This window comes from Chinchilla lanigera, unplaced genomic scaffold (assembly GCF_000276665.1).
Source record: "Chinchilla lanigera isolate Chin_1 unplaced genomic scaffold, ChiLan1.0 scaffold00013, whole genome shotgun sequence".
NCBI lineage: Eukaryota > Metazoa > Chordata > Mammalia > Rodentia > Chinchillidae > Chinchilla > Chinchilla lanigera.
Window position 1 is genome coordinate 27,356,911 of NW_004955414.1, and position 27,828 is coordinate 27,384,738.

At 36.0% G+C, this 27,828-nt stretch overlaps 1 protein-coding gene across 3 annotated transcripts in view; it reads left to right on the top strand.

The window, feature by feature from the left end:
• Positions 1-691: 691 nt before the first annotated feature.
• Usp47 (ubiquitin specific peptidase 47) overlaps positions 692-27,828 on the top strand; it is a 104,880-nt gene continuing 77,743 nt past the window's right edge. The window contains exons 1-2 of one of the 3 annotated variants that reach the window (XM_005380291.2): positions 714-775; positions 11,917-11,949. In XM_005380291.2, coding sequence (XP_005380348.1) covers positions 737-775; positions 11,917-11,949 — 72 coding nt within the window. In that variant the 5' untranslated portion in view covers positions 714-736. Of the gene's footprint in view, positions 776-11,916; positions 11,950-27,828 lie in introns of all 3 variants that reach the window. The other 2 variants (XM_005380290.2, XM_005380292.2) reach the window with 2 other exon arrangements.

The following is a 27,828-nucleotide window of genomic DNA, read 5'->3' on the forward strand; positions in this document are numbered from 1 at the left end:
TGAGCGCGTCCTTTCTGACTCGCAGGTCCTCAGCTTTGTCGAGGGCGAAGGCCAGCGGGTAGCGCGCGGTGCGGTTTCTTTAACCGGAACAGAAGGGACGTGTGAAGGGGCCCGCGTCGGGCGCTTCGCTAACCGGAAGCGCGGAGAGCAGGGGCGGTAGAGTCGCACCGGGTTTTCTGCCCTGGCCCTAGACCCGCGGGGAGCGAAGGAGCCCGACCTGGCATGGAGGGAGGACTGTGGGGCCTGGTCCTTTCCCCGCCGGCAGAGGGAGTCCCGGCGTGTAAGGCCGAGCTTTCCCCTGACGAAAAGCGTCCGCATCTCCCCCTCCCGCGTGAGCCTATTCTGCACCCCCGGGGGCTGAGTAAGAGCTGTGAAGAGGAAAAGCGGGCGACCGCAGCTCCAGCACCTCAAACGCAGGAGGTCGGGCTGGGAGCCCGACGGCCGAATTCTCGCGAGAGTAGCGGCCGCCATTTTTCCATTGATTGAAGTGGGCTGGGGGAGGGGCTGGCGACGAAGGCGGCGGCGGCGGCGGCGTCGGCGGCGGCGGCGCCCTGGGTCGGTGTCTGCGCGTTGGTGTCTGAGGCCCAAGCCGAGGCCTCCGCGGTTGCGGGAGCTCGGGCAGCGGGGACGATGACTGCCGTTGCCGTTCTCTCCTGAGATAGAGCGCCGCCGCCACTCCCCTCCCTCCTCCCCCCCCCCCCCGGCGGGGCGGAGAGGAGCGGCCGGAGTCTGAGCGATGGTGCCCGGCGAGGAGAACCAGCTGGTCCCGAAGGAGGTGAGGGGCGGCGGGGGTGGCTAGGCCCGGGCCTGCGGGAGCTGGAGGCGCCCAGGCCCGGGAGAGCGGTCGACCGGGCCGTGGGGAAGAAGGGGGGCGTGTGGCCCGATGTGCGACGGGCGCAGCGAGCAGCTGGGGGACCGCTGGGTCTCGGGGGCCGGGGCGGAGACTCCCCCCTCGCTGTGCATGGGTGGACGAAGAAAAGAGCGGACGCGAAGGCATCGGGTCTGGCTGCGGGGCGGTGGTGGTGGGTGAGGAGGAGGAGGTGGCCTTTCAAGTCCGTATTTAATATGTCGAGCCCAGGGAGAGATCATTTCAAAGAAAACATTCTGGAACAGTTGCCGATGGGCACGGCGGGGTGACGGTGCTGCTTCTGGTTTTGACAGTGGCAGTGGATAGCTTACAGGGCTTGTGAAATCTACACCCAAGTTGAGATCTGTGGGAGGGCAGAGTTTACTGTTAAGGACTTTTTTCCACTCCTGTTATTTCGTGCGGTCGTAGTACTCGTTGGCCCTTCTAAATGGGACCTGCCAAAGATCGTTGAAAAGTAGTAAATGGGTCTTGGATGTAAAGGTGCAGTAGTTGAGCTCATGACCATGTGGAGAGCTGAACTCTTTCTGGTCGTTGGGTTGTGTATACCAATTTGGGTGACTTCTTAAATTCTTAAAAGCAAGTGACAGGAGAAACCATGACTTTTTGGCTTCCCTTGAACAGTAGTAGAAGATTAAGGGCAGAATCTAGCACCGGCCAGTGAATTTCAATATATTAATAGTATCTCTGTTGGCTTTATAAATATCTCCAGCGTATTCAAACATGTATTTTTAACTGATGATCATCAAGCTAATGCTTTGGGTTTTTATTTCTCATGTATCTTAAATAGAGACAAGTGTTGCCTTGAATTTAGCTGTGTAGGATCTTGATGTTTATGAGTGGTCATTACGCATTCTTAAAAGTTTTTTTTTTTTTAATCTTTTTTGTTTCTTTGTAGTAATTTGTTGCTGCATAAGCAAGTGAGATACAGTGTGAAAGTAATATTGCAGTTACGTACCTGTATAGTACGAATATTTTTACAACTTTATCAGATGGACGGTGGTGGTTGTTTTGCAGTTTTTTTAAGGCAGAGTTGTGTCAGAATTTATTCATCAAGCATTGCTAACTAGGTGCCAAGCAGATAAACAGATGAGTTAATCAAAAATCTTGCTGGGAGAGCTTTCTAAACGACTAAGCAGGGAACAACTAGTATTCCTTGAGCTCCAACCAGGGGCAAGGTACTTCATATTGCATAAGTAACTCTTATGCAAGGAAGGAAATGATAGGTGCCAGGAGAAAGGTATAAACATGTATTTCCTTTTAGACCTACATATTGCTGCTTTTCATTCTTACAAAAAACAAACAATCCTTTCTTAGTTTTTCCACTGTTATAAAATATAACATAGGTTCTACTCTGCTTTAAGAAAAACCATGATTAGATATTTCCATAACAATTTGGTGTATAGAAGGCCTGATATAAACACACAGCTTCACAGGAACTTATCTGGTGTGTAGAAACTGATACTGCAGTGCTGCTTTTTACCTTGTGAAACTTTAAAGATTAAACTCCTCTCCATTAAGACTAACTTCTTATCTGAGGCTTCAAGTTCATCGTAACTTTTTTTGCCTTTTTGCTTATTTTCTGGATCGTATGACTTTATTTTGTATTTATTCCATAGTCTCATCTTTATCTTTTTTCCCTGTTTTTTTTTAAATGATTGTTGGAAGCACATGTATGCATAGTGCTTTCAAATCTGAAGGCCGTCATGTGAGGTCCCTCCCTTTTTTACCTAGTCAACCAATTTTTTCTTCTTTGATGGCCATACTCATTCTTCACCTGAGTGATTGCCTCCACTTCCACGCTTGCTTCTGGATTACTGGAAACTGTTCCTGAACATCCCAGGCATCTCTTCAGTGACTGAACACATTGGGGTTTTTCCCTTTTTCACCACTTTCTTGATTTTCTGTAATATCCTGTATATTTTTAAAAAAATTCCTTGATTTTGTAATATTGAGCATCCTATCTGCCCACTCATTTAGTCAAGGCCTTTCTCTTAATTTTTGTGTTCTTAATTATTACTTCTGCTTGCTCTTTGTTGTTCCTGACTATTAGTCCTTTTAAGTAGGAGAATCATGCAGTGCCAAAGCTAAGAGAAAGGTAGTGATCACCTAGTAATTAAACCCCTCTACCTCGCAGATGAAAGAAGTAGGCTAGAGGATTCAGTGATTTATTCGGGGTCAAATAATAAGTAAATGGCAATGAGAGTAGGAACTAGCCCCCTGCCCCGCCCCCCCCAGCCTCTGTCTAGGGAACCTCTGACCCCTACTGGATCTAGATCTTCATTAGGGGTGTGTGTGTATGTGTGCATGCATGTAATTGTTAAATGGATAATATATTATTGTGGTCCCTGGAACTCAGGGCCAGATGTACCTTGGAGGACTGCTAAAGAAGGCATTTTAGTGTACAGAGGTTGGCAAGCTATGGTCCCTGAAGTTTGCAGCCAATTTTTGTATAGCCCATGAGTTAAGACTGATGTTTACATTTTGAAATTGTTGAAGAACAAAAAGTATTGTGTGACACATGCAAATATATGAAATTGAAAGTTCATTATTCGAACACAGCCATGCCATTTATTTTCTGTTTTCTGTGCCTACAACGTTAGAGTTGAATAGCTGCTGCAGAGACCATATGCAAGATAAATTTGAAACTGTGTGGCATGGTATTCAAGGCTCACTACAGTTGGTTGTGGCCAAGAGCTGCCTTTTGCCAGCTTATCTCTTTTCCCATGAAACAAGTTTTTAATGTAACCAAACAGGTTTCTCTCTGACTTGCTTTTCACTTCTGTTTGTTTAGTCCCCCCTTTCCTATTTCTCTCTACCTGTTCAAACCTTCATACATCTTTTTGCCATGAGAACCTCATATCTCATTTATTTAACCTTAGGGATCTTTTCTTTTTAGAAGACCTCTATATATGAATAGAATTCATTTGGCAGTTAATAGTGCTTTGGAGCATTTTTATGGTCTGTAATATACGTTTTATATATCATTTGTTGTGAATTCCTTGACAGCAGAGATCTTTGTGCATTTCTCCTCCTTTAGTGTTCGTTCGGTATACGTTATAGCTGTAGGACAGTATCTTTCCTGGAGCAGATAGCCAGTAAGTGTTCATTTATGTGGTAAGGAAAGGAAACTTAAAATTCTAACCAGATATCTTCTGCTTGGAAGTTTCCACAGCATAATTGGCAAGCTGTTTTCCTACTTCGTGACTAATCTCTGATAACATCTTTTTCTTAGAAGAGATCTGTTATTTTAAGTTTTTGCATTGAGAGATCTCTAGATCTCTGTGATTTGATAGTTGTCTCTGGATGAGACAGAAATCTTAAGTACTTCCCATGCCACTGTCTTTTCTCTTTGAAGATAGAGAAGGGGAGTTGAAGGGCTCATCTCTTGTTGAATTTGAACATCTTTAGTTTATCTGTTTCTCAGTTGCTCTAGTTTGGATATTATCCAGCATTTTCAGTATTTCTTTTACATTTTTGTGCCCAAGAAAGAACAAAGACAGTGTGGTCTGTTCATTGATGAGAACAACAAAGCTTTTTTCCCCTCACTGTTTCATTTTGCTGTGTATCTTTGGATTGTGGTATATTCATACTGACTTTGAGATCACTTGCTTTTAACAGAGTATCCCAATTTTAATTATTGCTTCATTGTTGTTTTATTATTCTCTTTCCTTATAAGGATTAGTGACATTAACGTTTCTCAAGTATTCACTGTATTGCACTGTGCTCTGTGATATAGGGAAAAGTCAAAATAGGCAAAATGTATCCTTTTCTCAAGTATCTTAGTATAATTAAGGATAAGATACATATGCATCCTTTTCTCAAGTATCTTAGTATAATTAAGGATAAGATACATACGCTTTTAAAGTGATTTAGCTTAAAAAATGATTTAACTTTTAACTGCATGGGGCATACAAATGCATGAAAATGAGGAGAAATTTAAGTTCTTTGTCTCAGTGCATTTTTATTCTTTTTTTCCCCGTGCAGTAACTACTACTTCCATCTAGAGCTGATTTTTGACATACAGTGATGATGACACAGTAACCAGTAGTTATTCAGTATTATTTATGTCAGGTATAAAATGTATGTCACATATATGAGCTTTAACTTAGTTGTACTTCCGAACTACATAGGGTATTGAGATTTGAGAAACCCCCATATAGTAAACTTATTTTTCATCTCTGTTATCTGATTTCTTATAAAATTCCTTTATCAGTGTCTGCTGTGGAACACAGCAAATGAATATTCCTTTAATTTTGTTTGACCTAATTAAATTACTTAGAAATGTGCTAGTGTAATTATTCTTGTTTTTGGTAATTCTTATGAAATGAGCCTTTTCCTCAAATTTGAGGTGTTTATTCTTCCTGTAGCAGTAAGAAGCATATCCAATTATACCCATCAAGGCCTTAAATAAATTGGAAGGTTTAATAAAGGTATTTCAGTTATCATTGGAAATGCTCATTTAATAAATTGAAAAAAGCTAAATGCAGAGTTATATATATGAGTCACGTAATGTCAAGAAAGAAGTGAAAATTTAGGGTTAGAGACATTGAAAAATTAGAACAAATACACTAAAATTTAACCAGTTGGTATTTCTTGATATATGAATTATTAGACTATCTGATTATAGTTTTTGAGGTACTTACTTATATAGTGTCTATATTGTCATTTTTTATGCTCATGATGTTAATTTTTTTCCCTGTTGTCTTGCTGTGTGTACAGTATTTGCCTTGAGTAATCCCGTATACTTGTATGCCTTCAACTTCGTAGAACTCACCTCTTTCCTAGCCATTTGCCCTGCACCTACCAGGGTTACTTCTAAAACAAACAAGATTATGACTTACCTGCTTTGAAGTTTCTAATTATTACTCTTTGATTGCAAATTCTTTTTTTTTTTTTTTTTTTTTTGGTACTGGGACTTGAACTCAGGACCTTGTGCTTGCCAGGCAGGTGCTGTGCCACCGATCTATAACCCCAGCCCCTTCTGATTGCAAATTAAGTAATAGGTGCTATACTTTGTGCCAGCTACTATGCTAAGCAGTTTCCATATTTTCTCTCATTTAATCCCCGTAAGAGCCCTTTAAGGCACCTATTCTTCATTATTCATTTTACAGATGAAGAAACTGAGGCTTAAAAGGTTAAGTAACTTTGCCCAGAGTTATATAGCTATTTGCTTCCAAGTCTTAGTGGCCTTAACTATTAGGAATGGCTGTCATAATCTGGCCTCAGTTGATTTTTTAAAATTTATTTTTTATCAAAGTTATACGTGTACATATTTATAAAACTTACGTAGCTGTGCATACCTATTTTCAAAATATATAGACCTCTGAAAATTCCCCCACCCCCTTATTTCAAGCTCCCTGAAGACAACCACTTTCAAATCATTCTTTTGATACTTAGCTCCATATTTTAAACTAGCATTTTGATAGTGTTCCTTGATTTTTTTCAGTTTAAGCTATCCATCCTTCAAATATTTTCATGTTGTTTGGACATATCAATATACAAGGTTTATATTGCTGTAACTATAAACTACTCATAGTTGACCCGGATAGTTTACTGTGATTATCTCCCTTTTCTGTATAACATTTGATTTTCTCTGAGCTATTTTTATAAATTTTGCTTTACTTGTTTTTCTGTACACTTACTTAGTCAAATGATTCTCAACGGGGCCCCCCTTAAAGACATTTAGGATTGTTCAGAGGTGATGGAGGGGGAAGGGTTATGACAGCTGTTGGGTAGAAGCCCAGTATGCTGCAGGACATCATCCTACACTGCCCAGGACACCCTTCCACAGAAAAGAGCTACATAGCCCGCAGTGTTAACAAGGCCACTGTTAAGAAGCTCTGACTTAGCTTTAAGTCTGTCAGGTATATAAATCTTTTGGGTTCAAATCTATCAGTTTTGACGCTAAAAAATACTATCCCAGAGCCTTCCTGCTTGTTTTGAACTTCTTAAACCTACAATATCTATGCTCCTGTTGTCTTCTGTTTGCTAATATCTTTATGCTTCTTTCCAGTTCTTGTCTTTGTCTTTTTTGTTTGCTTTCTCATTTCAGTAGCTTCCTGGAGGGAGTATAATTTTCCTAAGCCGTTACGTATCTGAAAATGTTTTTTCTCCTGTATTATTTTATAGTTTGGCTGGGCATAAAATTAGTCTGACATTTTTTTCTCAGAATAATGAAGGCATTCCTCTGTTGTCTACTTGTTGTTGAGATATCAGAGTCTTTTCCACTGTTTTGAAACTTTTTGTTCTCTCTGCAAGCTTGGAAATCTTTGTCTTTACAGTTCTGAAATTCTTGTCTTAGGTATCTTGGCATAAGTCTGTTTTTATCTGTTCTGCTAGGTTCAGTGTAGTTTCATTTATTCTGAAATTTATCTTATCAGTTCTGGAAATTTTCCGGAAGTAATTTCTTTAATTTTCTTCCCTTCATTTTTTCTATTCTTTCTCTTCAGTTTTTTCCATTTAGGTGAGCCTAGTGGCTGGTTTAATTTTCTTCTGCTTTCCATTCCTCTTTTCCATTCTTCTTTCTAAGACATCTTCTGCAGCTTTGTTTTCCAATTCTCCTGTTGTTTTATTTCTGCTATAATAAAACCAAACACTTCTTTTCCTGAAAAACTGTACATGTTTTAGTATGTATAATATTAGGAAATAGTTTTCTTCTATGCATATTATTTTTCCTCCAGATTACCTCTTTTTGTTTGCTTTGAACTTTAACTTTTATATTAGACAATTAGATGGGTAATAATCTTTGGAAGTGTATACATGTTTGAGAGAGGTACCTTAAAAAGCTGAATGGAAACTTTGCCAATTGATACTTACTAATTTCTCTGTAGGGTGATATATCTGGGTAATTTCCTCATAGATTCCCAATGTCTTAGTCTGTTTGGCCTGCCATAGCAAAATACTGTAAACTAGGTAGCTTATAAACAACAGTGATTTACTTCTCACAGTTGTGGAATCTGTTATCTTGGGTATGTATGTTTTGTTTTTAGTTTCCTCATATTAGGCAAAACATGCAATACTGAACTTGTTTATCTCAGGCTTATTTCACTTAACATAGGGACCTCCATTTCTATCCATTTTCCTGCAGATGACAGAATTTCATCCTTTAGAATGGCTGAATGATACTTGGAAATATACATATATATATATTATATATATAATATATAATATATTATATATATAATATATATAAATAAAACTGTGCTGCAATAAATATGGATATACAGGTGTCCCTAGGTATGCTGACTTTAATTCCTCTAGGTAGATATCAACGAGTAGTGTATTAGTCACTTTCCTCCTTTCTGGGACACAATACCCAAAACCTACAACTTAGCAGGTTTGTTTTGGGCTTAGGTTTTTAGTCCATAGTTGGCTGGCACCAAGAAACGAAGGCATGGTGGAAGGGCTTGGATAGAGGAAAGCTGTTCATGTCATGGCATCTAAAAAGCGGAAAGGGAAGGGAGGAACCAGGGAGGGTGACATCCCCTTCTAGGTCACAAGCCCAGTGACTGGCCTCTTCCAACTAAGCCCCACCTCCCAAAACCAAGCCGACTGTAGAGCCCCCATAATCCAATCACCTTCCGCAAGCTCCTTCCTCGGAGTGCCTGAGGGTCTTGGGGACCATCTGGATATAAACCATAACAAGTGGTATAGCCAGTTCATATGGTAGTTGTATTTTAGTTTTCTGAAGAACCTGTGATTTTCATAGTTGTACTAATTTAACTTCCCACCAACATTGTAGACGAATTTCCTTTTTCCCCCAATCATTGGCAACATTTATTGGTTTTTTTGTATTCTTGATGATAGTAATACTGTCTGGGGTGAGACAGAGTCTCACAGGGCAGTTTTGATTTGCATTTTCCTGATGGCTAAACGTGTTGAGCATTTTTCATGTACTCTTTGTCCATATATACTTTTCCATCCGTTCAGTCCATTTGCCTTTTTATTGATTAGGCTACTTATTTTTTGAGTCATTTATGTGTGCTATATAGTAATCCTCTGTCAGAAGAATAGCTGACAAAGGTTTTCTGCCATTTTGTAGACTGTCTTTATGTGATTGTTTCATTTGCTGTGTAGGAGCTTTTTTTATTTGATGTAGTTTCAGGGGTTTTTTTTCTAGTTATTGTTTCTTGCCCTATTGGAATCCTATTTAGGAAGTCTTTTCCTATAGCAGTGACTTCAAGTGTTTCCCGTTTTCTTCTAGCAATTTCATAGTTTTAGGTCTATTTATACCTAGGTCTTTAATCCATTTTGAATTGATTTTTCTGCACAGTGAGAGGTAGGGCTCTAGCTTTACTCTTCTACATATGGATAGTTTTCTTGGAACCATTTGTTAAAAAATAATTTTTTCTCTAATTATTTGTTTTGGACCCCTTTGTCAAGAATCAGATGGCTGTATTTGTGTGAGTTTGTTTCTGAGTCCTTTGTTCCAATGAGCTACATGTCTTTTTGTTCCAGTACCATGCTGTTTTGTTGCTATAATTTTGTAGTATAATTTGAAATCATGTATTGGGATACCAGAAATGTTGCTCTTTTGCTAAAGCTATCTTTGGCTGTTCTAGGTGTTTTGTGTTTCCATATGAATTTAGGATTTTTTTCTAGTTTTGTGAAGATTGTCATTGGAATTTTGATGGGGATTGCATTGAATCTGTAGATCACTTTTGGTGATATGGCCATTTTAATGATATTAATTCTGCCAATCTATGAACATGGGAGATTTTCTCATCTTCTAGTATCTTCCATTTCTTTTCTCAATGTTGTGTAATTTTCACTGTAGAAGTTTTTCATCTTCCTTGTTTAGGTTGATTCCTAGACATTTTTTTTTTGAAAGCTATTGTGAATGGAATTGTTCTCCTGATTGCTTTCTCAATTGATTCATTATTGGAATATAGAGAAGCAATTGATTTTTTTTTTTTTATGATGTTGATTGTATATCTTGCTGCATGCTGAATTTGTTTATCAGATCTAAAAGTCTTTGGTGAAGTGTTTAGGGTCTTCATCTACCAATACATAAGGATAATTCTTCCTTTCCTGTTTGTATTCTCTTTAATTCTCTTTCTGGCCTAACTGCTTTCACTAAAATTTCAAGTTCTATATTGAATAAGAGTGGTAAGCGTAGACATTCTTATATCATTCCTGATTTTAGAGAACATGGTTTCAGTTTTTCCCCATTCAGTATGATATCACATACTTTGTTGTTATTTAATTTTATTGCATGAACTGTTCCAATTTTGGCCAGGCTTGTTCTTTCTAGTTAACCTCTATACTTTGCCTTTGGGCACCATGTAATTCTTCTTCCCACCTAACGTTTCCCTTGCCCCAATCCTGGAATTAACCATTTCTTGAAGAAGTTCAGAGGTCTGGTATACATGTACGTCCATATCATTCAGGTATCTGGGTTTCCTTTAGGCTCATGTTAGAGTTAACCTCCTTAGTTGAAATAGTTATTACCATTTATTATTTCCAGCTTCTGAAATTATGTGCATATGTTTTTTATGAGTTTGTGCTCTTTGTTGTTTTCAAAATATTTTGAGAGACAGCTGAATACTTATATTCAGTCTCTTCTCTTTAACCTAGAAATTCCTAACTTAATGTTTTTGTCTTCATTTGAACCACATTCCACTACTTTAGCTGTCTGCATTCATGTGTCACTTCTATGCCTGAGTGAATACTATAAAGTATTTCTTTTCATTTCATCCAGTTTTAAGTTTAAATGGATGAATTTGAGTTTTACATGAAAACTACTGTTTAAGTACTTAGATTCCTGCCTCTTTTTTTCTCTTTAGGCATTGTCACATCAACTTATTGTGTCTTGTGCCCAGATAGTGTAATTTTTTTGCCAGACTGGGAGGGGAGGAGATACGAACATTTCCAGAGTAGTAGAGTACCATGATAGCCCAAGTTGGAAAGAAAAGATTGTATCAAATTGGAAATAGAGGATTGGAAAAATCTTAACATTAAATATATGTTTAAATAGCTACTGTAAATTGCAGTTTCAAAAGACATGTATTAAAACAAATTCATTAAGGTTCAGGCCACATGTTTAGATGTCATAATTTATAGATGCATATTCTTTTATAAGGTTCATTCATAGATTTTAAAGTATTTCTCCAGCTGTTGCTGTCTTAAAATATAATATATAGATACTCTCCTTTGTAAAAAGTTTTCAGCAAAATTTTTGTGATTGGCAGTGATGGCAGATAGTTGACAAAAATGTGATCTTTCACATCAAGATTCTTAAGGAGCGTGTTTTCTTGCTTATGTTTTCCTGAGCCTGGTTTTCAGTGGGTATAGTATAAGGTGGGATGGATACAAGTGTATAAGTAAACTGATGTCTTTTCTTTGCTCTACTGCATACTATAGTTTGCTTTGTTTTTAGGTGTGGGAATAATTACCCTATCCTTTACATAATGGAACTAAACTGAACCTTGCAAATGTAAACTAATAATAAACTAATAATAATAATGCAAATGTAAACAGTTTCATTTATACAGAGCTGTGGTTGATGTAACTCTTTGGGAATACAGTTTTTATGAAAATTACTAAGATACAAATAATATACTCGTATTTATCTCAAATTTTGATTTTTTTTAAAGTGTTCTTGAAAATCCTGCCCAGTGAACAAACTCTAGCTCCTCTTACTTCACACAAGAAATTTTTCCTGTGTTTTCTCTTAGCCTGATTGTATTTTTCTAATTCTGAAATCCCATAGCTTTGTATTTGGGGGGATTTGAAAAATTTTACTCTTCTACTGTAAATTGTTATTTATACTAATGCTTTAATTATATTAGAATTTCCTCAAAGTCAAGACACCATAACCAGAGTTCCTAGGTTTTAATATCAGTTATATAATGTCAGACAGTTAGTTGATCTCCCAGTACCCTAATTTATAAGAATAATAGTAACAACCCACTAACATTGTCAATAAAATTGAGTAGATAAATGAAGAGTGACTTGCCCATTATAAGCATCAGTAAATGTTAGCTATTACTGTCTGTTGTTACTACTTTCACTGCTATTACTATATTAATCCTTCTGTCCTTCCTCAGGGGCCAGGACAGTGTGCTGCTGTACATTATACAGTAGGTATTTATTGATTAAATGAAAGTGAAGTCATATTTTAGTTATGTTAGTCATTTGAAATTATAGTTCTTATTACAACCTGTCAGCTAAATAACTTAATGACCATAGTACTAAACTAGATGACTGGTTTTCTTGTATGATCAAGTAAGACTTATCCTTACTGCTTTGAAAAATGGAACGTTTAACAAAATGCAGATACTAAAAATGTTGTCGAAGCTAATGAAGTCCTAGGTCTAGTATATTTAAATAGCTGTTAAAATAACTTACTAGATTAACAAATTACTTGTTTGTAAGGATTCAGTGTGAAATGTTATTTTAAAGATCCATTTTAAGAATAGTTTATTTCTGAGAAAACTTTCATGGGTTTGATAATTCTGAACTTTTGTAATTATGAAATAGATTCATTGACATGGATGGAAGAGATTGTCCCTGTCAGTTGTATTACTGTGCTTTATTTATGTAAATTTATGTTTTGTAGCTGACTGGTATAAGAATTGTATTCTTTCACATATTTATTGTGCTTATATTAAATATAGGACTTTATAATGGAGAAGAGTCAGGACTGTTAAGTGATGTAATTAAGATAAATATCTGGAATTTACAGTTTTGTGAGTGCAAAGACTAATACCTCTGGCAAAATGATAGGTTGACCTTTAGGAAGACTATGAACCTCATTTATGACTTAGGTGGAATTTTCTAGTATAACCAAAGCATTGTAGTTTGAGTATAAATACCTTTCTTTTTTCAAATGATGCCTATTTTTATTTAATAATAAATGCACTTTTAGTGGTAGCTTCCAAGAACCAGAGGTTTCAAAGACAGAAAAGGAACCTAGCCTAATTCTAGGTTCTAGTCTAGCCTAGTGGAAGAGACAGAAGATGAGACAGATGTGTAATTGGGAAATAAAATGGGGCCATAGAGGAAGGAGCAACTGATTTTGGTTAGGGCATTCTGTGAGAGTGGAACACTTGAACTAGATCACAAGGAAGACAAGACTGCTAGAGGAGGTGGTGAGAGCCTTTAGTTAAAAGGAATAACTTTCAAAACGTTTGTGGCGCATTTAAATGGCAAAAATCTAGTTTAGGTGCTTGAAGGAAGTGTGCGTTGAGTGTATGGTTCTGGCAAGTTGTGTCTAGAAATGCTAAAGGTTTTGTATGTCTAGAAAGAGTGTAGATTTTTATTGTGTAGACACATTAGGGGGCAAGAAATGTTGTGAGGTTTCTTTTTTTCTCCAGAAAAAGTTGACAGATTTGTCCATAATTTTTGTAAATATTAATTGCTGAAACTTATTCACAGACATGTTTTTTACTTACATAAATGTTTTGTGTCTATTGCATTAATACTAAAAATTTACACCAATGAAAATGAGAGGAAAACTTGCTGGTGCCCTTTTTCTCATCTCTTCTTAAGTTACAGAATTAGATAAAAGAATGAAATGTTTCCCATCATAATACATTTTAGTATATTTTCTACATGACTCATTTTGGCAGGGTATCCTTTGGCATAATTGTTATTTATTTGATATAGATAATGAAAAGGTTGATTCTTCAAATAAGAAGACCTAGAAGACCTGTTGCACTTAGAAACGTGCCAGTAGCTGCTCTTTGACTGTGTAAATCTCTAGTCCCAAGCAGTTTCTCACACCTGCTGCTGGAAGGGAAGTTTACAAGTGAGAAGTTCAGTGTACTAGACATAACTTCTGCTTTTTCCCTGAGGGCCAAGGCAAAAGGCTTGTAATGATGTGCTAGTACAGCGCATTCCTGTGTGCCGCTTTGGTAGCTGTTCCTTGCTGAGTGCCTCACCACTGATCTGTTTGTGGGGACTTGTCTTGGTAGTACAGAGAATTCCCTCATTTACTACTCTTATTTCTGGGCCCTAGTAGCAGCACAGTGGCGGAGCACATCAAAGGGAATGTTTTAAGTGAGGAAACGACAGAAATCTTGCAAAGAATATCCCAGCGTTCCAGGTAAAATTAGGACTGTAATACCGAGGAGGCGTGTTTGCAATCTCAGTTCTAGGTTACAATAACATAAAATGCTTGTGTGACTCATCTCCTAAAAGATGTAACATAGTTTTAATAAATAATAAATTAGCTATCTGTGAACTTACATTTCTTTCATTTTATCATCATAAAGTTGTATGTTTGGTATTTTAATCTTACTATTTTAAAATTTACAGTAGGTTGGTGATTTATTTATGTTTGTTTATAGACTGCAATAATGAAAGGGAACTGGAAAACCAACCTCCTTATTAAAGACATGAAAAAATTAATGTGTCTTAAAATACTTATTTGCCATCACATTATTTACCATTAACATAATACCAATACAATTTTAAGGGCTTCAAAAAAGATAAGGGATATAAAAAAATGAATAGCCATGTTTATTTTCTGGGTGAAACGCACTGTACCAGCCATATCAGGTAGTGGAAGAACTTGAATGCAGTCATTTTTAAAAAGTCAGATTTACTGACTTTTACAGTTTACTTTTATAAGTATAGTTTACATGTATAATAAAGTTCGCCTTTTTTAGGCACATAGTTTTATGCAATTGTATAGCCACTACAGTAATCAAATACGGAATATTTCTATAATTTCAAAAAAGTTCTTATAGTTAACCTCCTTTTTCTACCTTCAGGTTCTAGCAACCACTGATTTGTTTCTGTGATATTTTGCTGTTTGCAGAATGTTATACAAATGGAATCAGATAGTATGTCAGTTTTGAGTCTGTGGCTTCTTTTACCTAGTGTGAAGCATTTGAGATTCATTGATGTTGTTGCTTATATTAGTAGTCTGTTCCTTTTTTATTGATGAATGCTACAATTCATTTATTTATTTACCAACTGAGGGATATTTAGGTTGTTTCCAGGTTTTTCCATGATTGTGCATAAGGCTTTATAAATATTTGTGTACAGCCAGGTGTGGTGGCTCACGCTTGTAATCCCAGCGCTTGGGAGGCTAAGGCAGGAGGATCATTGCCGAGTTCAAGACCAGCCTGGGCTACAGAGTGAGCACAAGGCTAGCCTGAACTGCATAGCGAGACCCTGTCTCAAGAAGAAAAAAAAAATATTTGTGTACAAGTGCATTCATATTGGATATTTAATTTGTAATAAGTTTATTTCTCAAATGCTATATACTGGTTTGCATTCTAGTCAGCAATGTGTGAGAATTCAGTTGATCTGCATCCTTGTTGATACTTGGGAGTGTTGTTTTTTTAAAAAAAATTTTAGCACTGCGCTGCCTGGCAAGCAAAATGCCCTGAACTCAATTCCTAGTACCAAAAAATAATTTGTTTTTGTAAATGTCAAGTAGTATCTCTTTGTGGTATTAATTTGCATTTCTTTAATGATTAATAATATTAAACATCTTTTCATGTGCTTGGTTTCTTATTAAGCACATATTTTGTGCAAGCAGTGTATGTTTAAGGTTTCACTAGGTGTGTACAGGGAGGAGGAATAAAGAATATCCTCAAGGAATAGGCTTTTTATGTTATTTTTTAAACTTAGTGAGAAGAATATGCAGTCAAAAAAGAAAAGATCTTTGCAGATTTTCCTCATCTAATAGTTTGTCTTACTTTAACCACAAAGGATAGTCTTCTAAAATTTTAAATATTGTAAATTGTAGCATTACTTTTATTCTATACAATAATTACCCTTAAATCTACTTTAAGGTTAGTAACTGATGTTTTATAATAATACCTTACTTTGTATTGTATTTTATTATTATTGCTATTGTTGTTATAAGTTATAGAACATTTTCAAGAAATTATCTTTTAGTATTCAGAAAAACTTTAATATAGAAGTTATGTAATTAATCTCTTTGAGGACACTTAAGAGTTGGAGACAAGTGGTTTGTGTAGGATTACCTGCCTGAAAGGAGTCACCCTGACTTGAGAGTCCAGCCTGGAGTTGGATCTGCAGTGCAGTGCTCTTGCACCATAGGCCACTCCATAGGAAGTAAATCTTTAAATAACTTTAAATGCCCTTAACGTTTTTAAAATGGTATGCTTTCATGTTTAGAGTGTTATAGGAATGTAATAATTCTACTTTAAACTTATGATCTATGCTTTTAAATAAAACACATGGTAACAGATAAACATGCTCTGATTTGGTAATAGTGCAGTAGAACATTCAAAACCTGTAAACAACTCAGTTCCATCCCAAGCTGAGTCACTGCTTGTCAACAGTAGCCTACTCAGAGAGGAAATCTTAGCTGTACTGAAAAGTAAAGATTACAGGAATAGTAAAGGATCTATTATTTTGCCTCATGCGAATAGTTTTAGTTTCTAAATTTAGATACCTAAAATATATTTTTAGTGGATAACCCAGTACTAGAACAATTATTAAATAGAATTAAGTCAGAAGTGGAAGAGTATTGATATAGAAGTGAGAGGAAAAATAATGCCTTTGCAGTTTTAATACCACAGACAGATCAGCATTATATATAAAGTCGTCTATAAGCCTGTATTACTTACTGTAGAAGACCTGTGTTCAGATGTAACTTTGGGCAATTCATTTTAGGTTTCTGAATTTCATTTTCTTCATTTGTAAAATAAGGAGTCTGGTCTGATATCAAAAAGCTTACCCAGCTTTAAATACAATTTTGTGTCATATGTGATTAGCTATTTAGTTGATTGGCTTTTAGCTGTCAAAATATGTTGATTGTAGTCAAATACATTGTAAACTAACTTAAAGTTCTGAACCTTTACATTTTTAGTTTTCTAATAATTGAGTGCTAAGTGTAGTTTCTTGCAACAGCTAAAAATAAGTTGTATATGATCAAGTTAATTTAGTAGACTTTCTAATTATAATACTATGGGGTTCTGAAAGCTTATTTCATGATTATTTTAGAAGAAAATGGAAGGTAGTTACTTGAAAGAAACCTTAATATTAGAACAGAGGGTAGATATTTTTACATAAGGTAAGAGAATTTGCTTATTATGGCTTTCATTTTAATGTTAATATTTTTATGATTTTCTGAAATTGATGGAACACTTGTAATGGAAACACATTTCTACAAGGACTTCTGAGTCCCTTTTTTATGGAAAATAATGCCTACAATCTAAAAATATAAATAATTCATGTGCTCATTGCTATAAGGATGTTATTACTTCTAGTCCTTGTTAGTGAATGGAGCTAAAAAACAGGTACACAAAGATTTGAGTGAAATCTACATTTATCTTTTTGTCTGTTTCTCTCTTTATATATGTATATACTCAAATTATATGAAAGCTCTTAATAAATAGGTACATTTTAGTTTTTGAATTCCAAGAAAGAAATGGAAATTTATTTCATGTTTATATATTTATGCATACTGTAGTATAACTATGGATAATATGTATTTGTAATGCAAAACTATTAGAAACTCAGGAGATGCACAGTTTTACTACTTCCACAGATTTACAGTTTAATTTTTGTTTTTTTTATTTTTAAAAGTTTTGGTAAAATATACATAACATGACATTTCACACCCCACTCTTTTCCTTCTTAGCAGATGGAACCCAGGCCTTCATACATGCTAGTAGGCAGACACCATATCACTGAGCAGTTACTCCTCCAGCACCAGTCTTCAACATTTTTAAGTGTACAGTTCAGTGGGATTAGCACATTGTTGTGCTGTCCTCACTGTGATGCATCAGAAAGCTTTCTTTGTCTTGCAAAACTGAGACTGTACCTGTTAAATAGCTCCACTTTTTCCCTTGCCCTAGCCATCATTCATTCTACTTTCTGTCTATAAATTTCACTTTGGGGGCTTCATATAGGTGGAGTCAGGGAGTATTTGTCCATTTTGACTGGCTTATTTCAATTAATATGAGTTCATGCATGTTATATACTGAGCTCATCCTACATGACCTCCCCTCTTTTTTTTTTTTTCCAGTTCTGGTATTAAACCCAGGGCCTCAAACTTGCTAAGCAAATACTCTTTTTTTTTTTTTTTATCGGGAGTTAAATTCAGGACCTTGCACTTGCCAGGCAGTTGCTGTGCTGGTGAGCTAGATCAACAGCCCCAAATACTCTACCTGATCTATATTTCTAGCCTTTATTTATTTGTGAGACAGGGTTGTGCTAAGTTGCCTGAGCCATACTGAAATTTGTGATCCTCTTGACTCAGCCTCCCAAGTAGCTGGGATTACAGGGTTTTTAGCTTGTTACCCCAGCCTCCCACCCCAAATAATACTCCCTTTTGTATATTTGCAAGTGTTTATTCATTCAGTTTATTCATCCTTGAATTAGTTGATGGAAACTTAAATTGCTTCCAGCTTTTGACTGTTGTGAATAATGCCGATGTGAATAAGTACCTGTTCAAGTCCCTGCTTTTAGTTCTTTTGGTTATACCTGGAAATGGAATTGGCAGATCTATACAGTAGTTTTTTTTTTTTTTTTTTTAGCCCCACAGCAAGTTACACTTTTTGAAACTTAGTGTTACTTGAAATGATTTGAGTTTGGCTTTCCAGCATTGATAGTCACAGTCCAATAAAAGCCTAATACACTTGGCTGAGAGCTCATAATTTGTGTAGCTTTTTGTGGAAATGTCCTAAACATCACATTGAGTGAACTCCATAGCAGCGGTGGCAGACCTATGGCATCCGTGCTGCAGTAGGCACACAGAGCTCTCTCCGTGAGCAGGCAAGCCAGGTCACCCCAGCATTGCCCCAGCAGCTGAGCACTCAGGTTTAATTGCAGTGCTGGCACTTTGTGATAAATAAGTAGGTTTTGGATTGCAGTTTGGGCACTTGATCTCTAAAAGGTTCGCCATCACCATCTTACAGCATACAGTTTAGCACCGTGTTTATCAGGGCAGTATTCTAATTGCCCACATAAAATAGTATTTACATATTATTAAAGAATATATTTTCATTTTTAATACAAAGTGGTTTCTTGGCATTCTTATTTCCTTTTAGAGAGCTTTCTTTGGCGGTTCTTTTAGGTTAGGTTAGCAAGAAATCTTTTAGTTTTCCTTCATCTGAGGTCTTGATTTCTCTATAATCTCTGAAGGGTATTTTCAATAGATGTATAACCCCGGGTTGACAGTTCTTTTCTTTTCAGCCCTTTAAAAGTATTATGTAACTTCCCTCTGCCTCTGTGGTTTCTGATATGAAATCTCTCAAGTGAGTTTTTGCCCTCACAAAAAAGCTTTTTTTTCTCTCAATACTTTTAAAATTCATTCTATTTTAGTTTCCAAGGAATCTTACGATATGTCTTCACATAGATTTCTTTAGATTTATTCTACTTTGGGTTTGCTCAGGTTCTTGAGTATATAGGTTTATGTCTTTTGCCAAATTAATTCTTTTTTCCTTCATTGTTCAAAATGGGTAATTTCTATTTTCATCTTCAGATTCTTTCTTGGGGTGTTCAGATTCCAATCTTTCTTCAGATTCTTTTATCATCACAGATTCTTTCTTGGGATCTTCATCCTTCTGTTGAGTCCACCTAGTAAGTTTTTATTTTAGTTATTTTATTTGTGATCTTTATTAAGAATTTCTTTTTTCCATTTGTTTCATGCATGTTAATAATTGCTTTGTAGGACATCTTTGTAATAGTTGTTTTAAAATTCTTTTCACAAAATTCTAACGTGTGTCTCCTTGGTGTTGTCATCTTTTTCTTATTCAGTTTGAGATATTCCTAGTTCTTGGTATGGCAAGTGATTTTTCACTATATATTATAAGACTGAATCTTATTTTAATCTTCTGTTTTGGCAGACCTCCTCTGGTACCATGCCAGCAGGGGAGAGGGGTGTTCACTCATTATTGCTAGGAGGTGGCTATAAAATCGCAGGTTCCTCATTAGTTAAGAACAGTCTTTTCTTAGAGGTTTTTTGGTTTGTACCCACGTATAACCAAGATGTATTAGGCAAAAGATATTCCCAAAGAATTCACATCATCATCATCCTTGGGTTCTACGGTTCCTAGCCTCTTTGCCTTCTCTCTATCCTTCACTGTTTTGTTGTTGTTGCTTAATGCACAGCATTTTTAATTGCACTCAATGGGAGGAATAGGGAGGAATCGATTTCTTGTCTCTCAACTGAGAATATTAAATATTTTCAAGAGTAGAATATAGTGTGTGGGTCTAAGACCAGACAGTAACTGTTTAACACTATCTAAATGGAATGGAGGGTTCTGTACTATGGAGCTACATACATCCCCAGGACCCCAAAAACCTTTTTAACATAGGACCTTGCTAAGTTGCCCAACCTGGCCTTCAACTTGCAGTCCTCTTGCCTTAGCATCCCAAGTAGCTGGGGTTATTGGTGTGTGCTACCACACTACCTTTCTTTTTAATTTCCTTTTAAGGGCATCCTGAGTGTTATTTTTCTAAGTATATATTACTTGAAATAGAAGAATCCTAGAAACTTATTGTCGTAAGTCTTCCCTGTTTTACGTGTAGATATACATAGTTCCTTTGTTTTCTTGATGTAGTTCCTGCAGATTGTCCATTCATGGTTATTGTTGCCTGAAGTTAATGGTGCTAGGTTTTTGGTTAGTTTTCTGTACACGCATTATACTGTTTGCACACACTAAGAATACACTCTTAACACCTCTCCCTAGACCTTTTTCATGGTTTCTGCTGTCTACCTTAATTGCTTTCATTTTCTTATCCTATCATTAATTGTTTTGTCTCTTAGAAGGGTAGGAATTGGGCTAACACTTCAAAATTTTTACATAATATTTAAATTTGCCAAATTTCTTTCTTAGATTTTAAGTTTACACTTAGACTCTAGAAACCAATATAAATACAGTGCCAAACAGAAACCCAAAAAAGCATAAAGGAAAAAAAACTTCTAAATCTTCAAAGGTGATAGTGTTAACATTTTAGTGTAATTCTTTTTTCCTGTACATTTTCTTCCCTCTTCTCCATATAGACTTAAGAAATGCTATTACATGTCATGTTTTAAGGCTAGCATTATTTCTTAGTGTCATATATTGAACATTTTTCCTTCTCAATTAGTGTCTTCATACCATTATTTTTAATGATTACATGATATCCAAACACCACCCAGGTTATCTTTTTCCCTCAGCCTTGGGAATAGCTGGGATTACAGGCATGTGCCATCAAATTTAGCTGAAATGGTTATTTAAAAAAAAATGCTGTTGAGCTTTTGCATTGGTCAGCTTTCTTATTGCTGAAACTATGTACCTGGCACCCACAATTTAAAGGAGGAAATGCTTTACTTGACTCACGGTTTCAGAGGATTCTGTCCACAGATACCTGGCTCCAGGGCAGAAACATCATGCCAGAAGGTGAACCAGAGCTGCTCGTTTCATCCTGGCTGGAAAGCAAAGCAGGGGGACAGCACCGGAGAGGACAGGGGTAAGGGACCAGATATAGTATATGTAAGGTACCCAAGGTCATGGTCATGCCTCCATGACCCAGCGAGACACACTGAGAAATGTAGCTTGCATATCCTTTAGGCAGCATTCAAGCCAATCAAATTGACAATCCAGCTGTCATAAGCTTTGTGAAAATGGAATCAGTTTGTGGTTATTTGTTTGTGATATAGACACCATTCTACTGTGGCTTGATTCTTTCACTTATTTTTGTTTTTGAGATATGTCTGTATTAAGATACATATCAGTAGTTTGTTCATATTTTGCTGTTACACAGTCTTCCATTCTATAAATCTACTATAGTTTATCCATAGAATACTAACTAGATGGATGGATGAATATAGATGGATCCACACATGGATGGGTAGATATTTCAGTAGTGAGATTTTGATGGATTGTGAATAAACATGTTTTCTGACTTAGAGGTATTGTGAAACTTTTTCTGAAAGGCTGTTTCAGTTTACATTCACACTAATAGTGAGAATTTTTGCTTTGAAGTATGGTTTTTAAAATATCTTTTTTGTTTATTAATAATTTTGCACAGTTAAGAATTTCTTTTTGAGCTCTTTATTCTTTTCTGAGAAGAATGTCTTTTGATTCTTTGTATTTTCTTTTATTGATTTATGAAATTTGTTATTGCAGAATACTAGTACTGTGTTAGTTATATTTGTTGCAAATATTCTTTCCCAATTGGTCACTTAACTTTTTACCCTGAATGGAATTCTTTGAAAAGTCTTTAGTTTCAATTGGTATTAATTCTTTTTTTATGTGCGTTAGTAACACACATAGAATCTTTCTTTCCTAGCCCAGGATTTTAAGAATATTATTTCATATTAATTCTTAAGGATTCATTATTTTAGCTTTCATATTTATATCTTTAATTCATCTGGAATTGATTTTATTTTTAATGTTTGACATCAAGATTAGGGTTTTTCTAAGTATACCTACTTATCCAAGAATCTTTTACTGAGAAGTTCATCATTTCTCTAATAAAATTTCCATGTGTGTTTGATATCTTTGTGGAAATAACTTGATGCACCAATAAAGCATTATTTTGATTCTTATATTTTCTTACTAATTCTTGGTATCAGGTAAAACAAATCTTCCAACCTTATTTTTTCAGGAGTTGTTTGGGTGTTCTTTTAGCGTTGCACATTTATATAGATTTTGGCTGTCTCCTCCTCCTTCACCAACACAAAAGTACACAAATTTTGTTGGAGTTTTGATTGGAATTGCATTTCTGAATATATAGCTTAATTTGGGAAGAGTTAACTTCTTTACAATATTGAGCCTTCCAGCTTATCAGAATGAGATATCTTTCATTGCCTTACAGTTTATCCAGGTCTTCATTAATTTTTTACAAAGAGATTTTATAATTTTTCCACTAAAAAAAACTTACAAAGTTATAGTTAGCTCTGTTTCTGAGTACTTTATATTCTTAGATGTTATTATAAATAGCTTTTTTATTTATTGTTGGTATATAGATTATTAAATATTTAATGTTATACTTTGATAGCTATTATTAAAAGCAATATTAGAGTATTAAGTTATATATTCCATGTATTAGTTTCTCATAAGATATGTAGTTTACAGATACTTTCTCCAATTTCTGTGGGTTGCCTTTCCACTGTGATAGGGTCCTTTGATGTACAACATTCTTAATTTTTATTAAGTCCAAATTGTCTTTTTTTTTAATTTGTTGTTTTCTGTGTTTTGTGGTATAGCCTTGGTACTTATTAATATTTTGGTACTTATTAATAATTTTGTACACCTAAGAATTTCTTTTTGAGCTCTTTATTGTTTTCTGAGAAGAATGTCTTTTGACTTTTTCTATTGTATTGTCTTTACATTTAGGTCTTTCAGTTTACATTCACACTAATAGTGAGTGAGACTCACTCATGGTTTCAGAGGGTTCTATCCACAGATGCCTGTGGGTTCACTGTGTCTCTCTGGGTCATGGAGGCATGACCATGACCTTGGGTACCTTACATATACTATATCTGGTCCCTTACCCCTGTCCTCTCCGGTGCTGTCCCCCTGCTTTGCTTTCCAGCCAGGATGAAACGAGCAGCTCTGGTTCACCTTCTGGCATGATGTTTCTGCCCTGGAGCCAGGCATCTGTGGATAGAATCCTCTGAAACCATGAGTCACTTTACAGTTACATTTAGGTCTTTGAACTAATTTGAACTCATTTTTGAGGTTGTTCATTTCTTTTTGTATCTCTGTTTCTAAAGAGAAATAAAAAAGGTTTTTGACTAACAGTAAACAACCACTCTAGAAGAGTGGTGGCAAGGGAAAGAGTCACAGTTCAGAAGAGGCAGATGGTAGGTTTTTAAAAACTGAAATCTGTTAAAAAAGAATTGGTTAGACCTGCAGATCAGCCTGAGGGCAGCCACTTTCAGAAGTGTCCTGCCTTCCCCTCAGTTCTGTGGTTTCCAGCAGAACATTTTGTTTAGTCTCTGCAAAAGAGAGGTGTAGGGGTAGTTGAAGAGGCAGACTTTATTTTTCAAATTCATCTTCTTACTGGAGACAATTGTAGGTTTACCTTTTGTTGCAAGAAATAACACATATCTCATGTACCCTTTTTCCAGTGTGCCCTAGTGGACACATTTAAAGAACTGTGATACAGTATCACAACCAAGGTAGTGAAAATGATTCTCAAGATGGAGATCAGTGCATTTTCTTCACTGCAGAGATCCTTTATGCTGACCTTTTATAACTATACTCACTTCCCTCACTCCTCTGTCTACTCTGTTTGCATAATTACCAATCCAATTTCTTATTGTACTGTTGTACTGTATAGTACACCATACTGTACTTCATTTCTATACTTAAACATTTCAGGAATGTTATATATATATGGAATTACAGCGTGCAACTTTTGTCCATCATGTGTTTAAACTTAGTGTAATTCTCTAGAGGTTCATCCAAATTATTGCATCTGCTGCTTAGTACATTTTCTTGGAAGGGATGTACGTTGGCTAAATAAACCATTTGATCCACTTGCAGTTGAATTTTATATAGAGGGAGTGAGGGAATTGGTTATTATTTTTTCTTACCTGTTGGTGTCTAATTGCTGTGGCACCACTTGCTGCAGTAGCCAGTTTTTCCCATGATTGAGTTGCCTTTGTACCTACTTAAAAATCAGTTGTGCATATTTGTGTTTCTATTGTGACATTGATGGATGTGTCTGTTCCTCTGTTAGCGCCATACAGTTTTTCTCACTATATCTAAATAATAGATCTTGAAATCAGATATCCTGAGTCTTCCCACTTTATTCTTTTTCTAAATCCTTTTTGGTATTCTAGTTCCTTTGCTTTTCATTGTAAATTTTAGAATAATCTTGTCTATTCTGTTACAAAATTTTTTGCTGAGATTTTGACTTCACTGTGATTTGAGTGTTCTAAAACTCGTTGAAATTTAGTTAGTGTTGTAGGACTACTGAACAATGTTTAGGTCGTGAAAATTCTTCCTTCATGAATGGACTAATGGCATTATCACAGGAATGATTTCATTGTCTTGGAATGAATTCACATACACACACGAATACACACACACACACACGCCTGTCTTGCTCTCTCTGTTGCCCTCTTTTGCCTTACTGCCATCTTATAGTAAAAAGGCCCTTGCCAGATGCTCCTCTCTTGATATTAAACTTCCTAGCCTTTAACCCCCCCAAAAAATCTGTTCTCTGAATTACTAAGTCTCATGTGCTCTTTGGTAACAGCATAAAACAGATCAAGACAGACCTGTATAATTATTTAGGAAAAACTGACATCTTTGCTGAGCCTTGCAGTGTAAGAATACACTGTATGGCTCCATTTTTGGATTACTCCGTTTTTTACTTAATTGACTGTGATCAGAGAACACACTTTTATGAATTCATTTCTTTTAGGTTTGGTGAAATTTTTTTATGGCCCAGGATGTGGCCTTTTTTTACTCTTGTTTGTTGTGGTGTTTTATAAATGTTCATAAAATCCTGTTGTTTGATGGTAGCATTGGGAATTTCTGTGTTCTTACTGATTTTGTGTCTAGCTGTTGAAGCAGTGTTTGATAGAGGAGGTGTTGAAATCTCACTGCTATACTTGTGGATTTGTCTTTCAGTTTTATCAGTTTTGGCATCACACATTTTGCAGCTCTGTCATTTGGTTCATACACATTTAGGATTGCTATATTTTCTTGATGGGTGGGTGGCCTCTTTATGTCTGATAACTTTTTTCATTCTCAAGTCTGCTTTGTCTGCTATTTTTAAAAATTAACCTATTGCTTTCTTGTGATTGATAAAGATATGGTGTATTTTCTAGCCCTTTCATATAAAATGTTTTACATGAAATATATGTGCTATATGTAAATTTGCATAAATATATGTTTGATACATACATCAGACATTGTACATGTAGAATCAAATATGTATGATTCTACATGTAGTACATTAGTATAAATATGTGTTGAGTTTCTTATTTATTTATGAGACAGGGTCTTGTTATGTAATTTAGGCTGGCTTTGAACTCACTGTGTAGCCCAGACTGGCTTCAAGATCATGGCAATCCTCCTACCTCGGCTTCCCCAGTGCTGGAGTTATGGGTGTGCACTGCCATACTCAACATTTAAGTTTATTTTTTGAGACAGTGTCTCGCTATGTAGTACAGACTGGGCTTCAGCTTGCTATGTAGCCCAGGTTGGCCTTGAACTCACAGAGATCTTCCTGCCTCAGCATCCTAGGATTACAGGGTGAGCAACCATGCCCTGTTTATATTGAGTTTCTTCAAGGCAGCATATCTTGTTTTGAATCTACTCTGCCAATCTGTCTTTTAATCAGTCTATTCATACCATTTACATTCCATATCATGATTAATACCATATAGTTTTAAGTGTATCCTTTTTTGTTTTTCCTTTTTTTCATGTGTTTTACTTACCTTTCTGTGGATTAACCCTTTTTAAAATTATGTTTTGAGTAATCTGTAGCGTTTGTTATATTTTTTTGTTTGTTTGTTTGTTTTTTTGTTGTTGTTTTTTCTCCGGTACTGGGAACCGAACTCACGACCTTGCGCTTGCCAGGCAGGCGCTTTTGCCGCTGAGCTAAATCCCCAGCCCCATTTGTTATATTTTTTGTGTAGTATTAAAGCAATTTCTTCAGATACTACATTGGACATTATGAGTCCACTAGTGTTACTTTACTGTTTTCATTTCACATAAATATCTTTCACCCTCCCCTGTTTATACTATACTTGTGCTAAATAGTCCTGCTGCCTATATTTATAACTATGTCAGACTGTTAATTTTTACTTCCAACTGTCAAGTACTTACAAATTCAAGAGAAGAAGAAAGTTGTATTTATCATAATTTTGCTTAATGTGATCTTTATTCTTGTTGTCTAAGATTTTTTCTATGTTAGAGAACTTACGTGATTTTTCGTATAAGGTAGTTTCACTTAAGCCATTTTAAAAATTGTCCTTAATGTGAAAAAGTCATGGGTTCTGCTTGTTTACTAGCACTGTTCCTGAAGGATAATTTTGCTAGATACTGCCTTCTGGGTTGGCAGTTATTTTCTGTCAACAACTAAAAACTATTGTGGCACTTCCTACTGGCCTCTGTGATTTTTGGTAAGAAAGTTGCCTCACTTTTCTGTTCTTTTCTTTTTTTTCTTTCTAATTTTATACTTTCTAGTGCTTTGTCTTCTAAGTTTGTTAATCCTTTTCTTAAGCACTGCTTAATCTATCCATCCCATCCATGTTATGTTCATCTCAGGTAATACTTTTCATTTCTAGAAACTCTAGTTTTAAGAAAAATGTGTCATGGTTTTCTTTAACATATAATCTTCCATTCTTTAAATACAGAATATAGTTATAAATTTTTTATGTGCTAATTCTGTCTTCTGTCTCATTTCTGTTAGTTTTTATTAATTGACTTTTCCTCTTGTTCTAGGTCATAGTTTTCTGCCTCTTTCCATGCCTCCTTATTTTCAAATGGATACCAGATATGGTGACTCTTAACCTTGATAGGCATTAGGTATTTTTATTCTCGTATTTATTCTAGATTTTTTTATTAGATACAGTTAATTTACTTCTAACAGTTTAGTCCTATTTGAATTTGCCTTTATGCTTTGGAAAGGTTAGAATGGAATAGCTTTTAGATTATGCTCGATTTGGTACCACTGAATGCTCTTCTTCTCTGATGCCTTGTGAATTAGGAGATTTTGTTTAACTCTCTTTACTAGGAACCTGTGTGATCTCCAGGGATTTTTTTCTGCACTTCATTCCTTTATCTCAGTTTCTTCATATACTTTTGCTAAGTATTCAGCTGAATATTCAAGGGACACTCCTCTGCAGAGCTCCAGGGCTTGCTATTTAAGCAGCTTTCTTCTGTACTGTATCTGCCCTGTGAATCATAGCTGAACTGCCTCCCCATATCCCTTCTAACTCTCAGCTTGCTCTTTGTAGCTCAGGTTGATGCCAGATGAGGATTCCCTTCCCTGCACTGCAGCTTGGAAAGCTTCTCACCTTGTTTGTTTGTGCTTTCATAGGAATCATTGTCCTATGTTGCCTTTTCTTCAAT